Genomic DNA, 5633 nt, shown 5'->3' with positions numbered 1-5633 from the left:
TCACTGCAACCTCCGCCTCCTGGGTTCAAGCAATTCTCCTGCCTCAGCCTCCTGAGTAGCTGGGACTACAGGCACACACAACCACGCCTGGCTAATTTTTGTACTTTTTTTTTAATAGAGATGGATGGAATTTCACCATATTGGTCAGGCTGGTCTTGAACTCCTGACCTCGTGATCCGCCCACCTCGGCCTCCCAAAGTGCAGGGATTACAGGGGTGAGCCACCGCACCTGGCCAGAAACCTCTCTGCTTTTGAAGGCTTCTTTGACTGCTCCCAAACATCTGACCTTTACTTATTCTGGATTCTGAATTCACACACAGAATATGTAGTTACATGCAGTCTATTTCATCTCCCAGACTAAAAAGTTAAGCTCTGAGAAGACAAGGGCCGTTTCATCTACGTTTTTCTTTCACCGTCTTAGCAGTATGAGCCATGAGCTAGAGACAGTGGCGTCCCCTGCAAGTTCCCCTGCAGTGTAAACAGTGTTATTCCTGGTTATGCAGCTCAGCGCCTACTCTCTGGCCTTTAAAGAATACAACATTCTCTGTCAGTCACTTTGTTCTGAAACAAATGCCTTTGTTGCTTAAAGTAGCCACACTGAATTCCAATAGCTGCAGCTAAGAACCCTGGGCAAACACGAAGAAATATATTTGGAAAGAAAAGGATTTTAAAAGGTTCATTATTGGACGACTTCCCAAACAATTAATGTACCTCTAAGCAGATGAAAGTGTGTCACAGAATCTTATGGGTACTGTCTGACGATTACATCCATCCCAGAATGGTCATCTTTAAAGTGGTTTACAAAGAACCCTGGGCCTGGAACAAGCTATCCATCTATCCTCCTAAGCAGACCTGGCCCAGCCTCTCAGTTACCCCTGGGCATCTCTGTCGTTTCCTAGCTCTCTGATGCTGGACTGCCTAAAAGCATCCCCTGAAACAGACTCTTCTTCCAAATCACAAGGCAATAGGAAGGAAAGGCAGAGGCAGTTACATTTTTCTTTGACCTGTAAGCATATTTTAGCTTGCTCCATCCTTCCTTCTTTTAGTGACAGTACAAAGTGAGTCTGTGTTTATTTTCATGACTATCTCAATGCAAAACCTGACTGAAAGAAGTTCTATGACATTTTCATAAAACCCTGGGGCGCATAGGGGGGAATCCACGTGATAATAACTCATTCTGCATTTCACCAACTATTCCGCCCTCCCCTCCTAAGATTATGTATTCCACATTTTCTTCTTAGAGATTGTCCTAAATGATTCCATTACATTTTAATCGTTCACATTCATTTATCCACCATACCGAGTCTTTTTTACTCACTCACTGAGAGGACAAACAGCATTAAAATATTATGTACTCTGGGAGCCAAGAGATCTGACTCCTGGCTCTGCTACTTACTAGTTATGTGTACTTAAGCAAAGGGTAAATCTTTCTGAGCCTCCAACATCTCAAATCAGAATGGCAAGCAAGGTTTGCCCCATGGGGAAAGTTATCGGCAAACTGACAGAGAATTAAATCACCAAGCTGTCTAAGAAGAGGAAAGGCCATAGATAACCTGGTGAAAGCCTGGCACTTCTGGGCTAACCCCTGGCAGCAAGGAGAGAGGTTAGAGGAGTTCATTACGTACGGGACTCCAATCTCAAAGATGTTGTTCTGGATCAACTGCTTCCCCAACATGATGATGCTGAGCTGAATGCAGAGCTCCATGAGACAGCCCCCTGGAGCGCACTGCAGGGGGAAGATAAGGAAAGGACTGGTTAGAACAAGGGGAGCTCTGAGAAGCAGGGGCGCAAATGAAGCCATGCTGTGCTGGAGATAAGAATGGGGCTGGGTTGGGGTGCCAGGCATGAAACACCCGTGGCTGTACTTGCCTCTTCCATGCGGTAACCATCGAATACATAGACGTAGCTTCCAGGCCTGCCCACAAACCTGAAATCAAACAGTGTGGGAAGAGTTAGGGGCAGAGAGAGCATGCAGGGTGGCTCAAGGACATGTCTTCTGAGGGGAATACCACCACCACTGTCCTCTTCGAAAGCACTGGTCAGGGCGAGTGCTAGATCACTCAGGGATAGGAGTGCACACCGTTATCAACAAGTAACCCCCTGTAACACCTGGGGTTCACTTCTTAACCCAGTCAAATGTCAGAGGAGAGGGATAAGCTGGGCAGAGGATGAAGCTGGGCCTGGTGTGTGCGTGCGTGTGTGTGCGCGCCTAAACACCATGCAGTTTGGATTATCTCTAAGTGCACTGTCGTCACACCTTTTTCCCTAACTAGTGTCAAGAACACAGCTCTGATTGCAACTCCTTAATAAGAGTTTCTCATTCCCAGGAAAGGGAGGGTGAGATGGACTAAAGTTGCAAATAGAGATTCCTGGGGTCAGAAAAGAGAAATTCTTGACTTCTTGCTGAAAATATTCAAAGGAATAAAAGAAGCTGGTCTCATTCCTCTTCTAAGTAGAGTCTATTTTATTGGGTGATAATAAAATGGTGCAGGTCGGGGAAGCAAAATGGTACAAGCCTACCATGGAACCAGACAGACAATCTGAATAATCCTACCTACTGCAGTGTCATCCCCGTGTTCACCTGTTGAGATCCTACTCATCCATTTAAGGCTGAGTGTAAGCCTTTCCTTTGCTGAAGTCTTCTTGTTGTCTCCGTTCATAACTGTTCCCCCAACACTTTCTTTACACCTCTTTTGATATCACTTACTGGATATAATCACTTACTGGAGATTACAGTGTGCTATTGCTAAGACTATCTCTTCTAGTATACCATCGTTCATCTAAGGGTCAGGATCCTTTTTCCTTGCCTAGAATGTCATATGCATGTAACTTGCTATTGCCACTAAATCTACATTGAAAGCACCAATGAAGTGTATACTTCTTAATATGGACAGTCTCTCTGCTTCTATAATTTCATGTCAGCCAAGGGGAGAGGTCCTGAGAAGGGGGCTGTGGTGTGGATGACAAACACCTCTGTAAGAAATTATCAAGTGTGGATGATGACAGCTCGTGCTATTAGTGCCTGCTTAACGAGCTTTTAGTTCTAGGGAAGCTTTCCTGATGTGTTGTTGGTTGACGTCTATTGGGAAATTTCCTTGTAGGTAGCCAACTGGTTTGATCATAAAAAAATATTTATCAAACTGATTTTACATCCAGACTGATTGTATAATAAAGAATTTCACTGGCCTTTGTCCCTGGTTCCTGCATGAACACCTAAATCCTTGGAATTTCCCGTGATACGAGTATCTTTGTTATTCGTGGTAGACCCCTAGGACTATACCTAAATTTATGCTAATGAGATTACTCAGGATGGGGGCAAGCCAGGCCAGAAGGATCAACCATGTTGGTTGAGGCTTTGAGTCATGTGATACTAGCCCAATCTCAGGGCAAGGGAAGGGCATTGGAGATTGAGTTCACTCACATGGCAAATGATTCTATCAATCATGCCACTCCAATGTGCCAGGAGGGTGACACATCCTGAGGACATGGGAGCTTCATGATTAAGAACCTCCTAAACCTAGTTCCATATGCCTCTCCCATTTGCTGATTTGGATTTACATCCCTCTATTACGATAAAACTTCAGTTGTAAGTATAGCACATTTCTGAGTTCTGTGAGTCATTCTAGTGAATTATTGAATTTGATGGAGTAATGAGAAATCTGGAATTACAGCCAGTGGGTCACAACTGCCAGTGGCCTGACAACCCCAGAGCTTGCCACTGGTGTGTGAAGTAAGGGAAGTCTTGTGAGGGGCTGTGTCCTTAACCTGTGAAATCTGTATTAACTCCAGGTAGTTGGCATCAGAATTGCATTACAAGATCCAGGAGTCACTGGCTAGATGTGAAATTCCCTCCTGCCTCATCCTCAAAGTTGGGAGACACAAATTCTTTCAAAACTTTCTCTTCAGGGCCTACAGTCAAATCCCTGTAAAATGCCAGGGTCATCAGAATCTCAAGATGCTAATTCAAAATGATTGCATGCTAGCATTCCTTCTCCATGGGAAGGCAGGTGGAAGTGGGGTGAGGATGAGTGGGCAATGGGGACAGGCCGACCCTATTGTCCTGACAGTAGAGAACCAAGTCTTAGTGACAAAATTGCCTTTCTACTCATGACACCATCATACTCACCTCCCCTTGAAAAAGGCCACATAGAAGATGGGGGAGTAGGCATTGACAAACTTGAGCAAGAAAGCTTTGAGGATCAGGCGCTCTTCAAAAGTCTGTTCTGTTTTCGGAACCTCTGTAAGAAAAGAGCGAGGCTGATGAGATTGGGGTGAGATTTCTCACCTCTCCAGAGTTTTGACCTAGACACGAGCTACTATCTCTCAGCTGACTCCTTCACAGCAAAAACCACGAGACCCATCTCTCAGGCACGTCAGATCTGAAGTCATCTGAAGCCCAGGTGGTCTGCCAGGTAATACGAGGTTACAGAAGGGTAAAAAAAATAGAGGATCACCGTCTTTCGCCGTCTTGATTCCTCTTTCTCTCTTTCATTTTTAGCAGAAAAAATGCTGAATGAATTTTAGCATTAATTTGGATGAATGCAGGAAAGCATTCATCTGCATATGCTCTAGGTAACCTAAGACATTTCCCGGTCATTTACTCCAATGATGAAAGCTTGTTATAGACAAGATGAGTGAAACAAACAGCTTGAGCCTAAGATCTCAGACTCGTAGGTCATGGGCCCAGGGTGTTCTATCAGGTCCAAGCAGAGGAGTCAGCTGGCATTCCCAGAAGGACTCAGAGACAATGAGCAGAAACCTCATAGGTGCCTTAAGAAGACTAGAGATACAGAAAGCTCCAGTGGACAACTGTTCAGGACACTTAGGAGGAACTCCACAGACCATGACAAATGGCATGGCAAGGACAAGAGATGACAGGGTGTTCTTAGTCCATTTGGGCTGCTATAACAAACTACCATAAACTGAGTGTTCATGAAAACCTGGCATTTACTTCTCAAATTCTGGAGGTTTAGAAGTCTGAGATCAAGGTAGATTTGGTGTCTGGTGAGGGCCTGTCTTTTGGCTCATAGACAGCACCTTCTCACTGTCCTCTCCTGGTCAAGGGGAAAGGCATCTCTCTCAGGCCTCTTACATAGGACTCTTTCCCATATATGTGTGCTCTGCCCTCATGACCTTATCACCTCCCAAACACCATACCTCCTAATACCATCACCTTGGCTGTTAGAATTTCAACATAAGAATTTTGGGGAACACAAATATTAGGCTTATAGCACAGGGCCACAGTCTTCAGAGGTAGAAGAAAAGCACTAATACTACATCATGTGGACCAAGAAGCACAGCCTGAAAGTGTGCTGAGCAGAGATAACTGATGGCAGGGCCACGCCACCTGAGGAGTTCTGCATCCAAATGAGACGAGTGTATGGGCCCCCTAACTTGCCTGCTCCACAAATTCACATACAGCTTTTGTAAGCATCGCTGAAGAAATGGACACAAAACCTTGTTTCTTCCACAGAATACCCTTCCCTCACCCACCTCCTTATGCAGAAATCCTTTATACCCTTTAATATCCAGGTGAGTTACTACCACACTCTCCAGATCAGACCGTACAACACTCACCAGATCACACAGTACCGCATCCTCCAGACCACACAGTACCATAATCTCCAATTCAC

At 45.0% G+C, this 5633-nt stretch overlaps 1 protein-coding gene across 1 annotated transcript in view; it reads right to left on the bottom strand.

Moving 5' to 3' along the window:
- LOC105551137 (anoctamin-2) overlaps positions 1-5633 on the bottom strand; it is a 351959-nt gene that overhangs the window by 59817 nt on the left and 286509 nt on the right. Inside the window, exons 15-17 of the mRNA XM_011996294.1 lie at positions 4127-4238; positions 1870-1927; positions 1626-1726 (exon numbers count right to left, since the gene is read on the bottom strand). Of these exons, the coding sequence (XP_011851684.1) occupies positions 1626-1726; positions 1870-1927; positions 4127-4238 (271 nt within the window). The remainder of the gene's footprint in view (positions 1-1625; positions 1727-1869; positions 1928-4126; positions 4239-5633) is intronic.

The sequence above is a fragment of the Mandrillus leucophaeus genome, unplaced genomic scaffold (genome assembly GCF_000951045.1).
Source record: "Mandrillus leucophaeus isolate KB7577 unplaced genomic scaffold, Mleu.le_1.0 Scaffold508, whole genome shotgun sequence".
NCBI lineage: Eukaryota > Metazoa > Chordata > Mammalia > Primates > Cercopithecidae > Mandrillus > Mandrillus leucophaeus.
The sequence above is the reverse complement of the archived record's forward strand: the minus strand, read 5'-3'. Positions and strand labels throughout refer to the sequence as shown.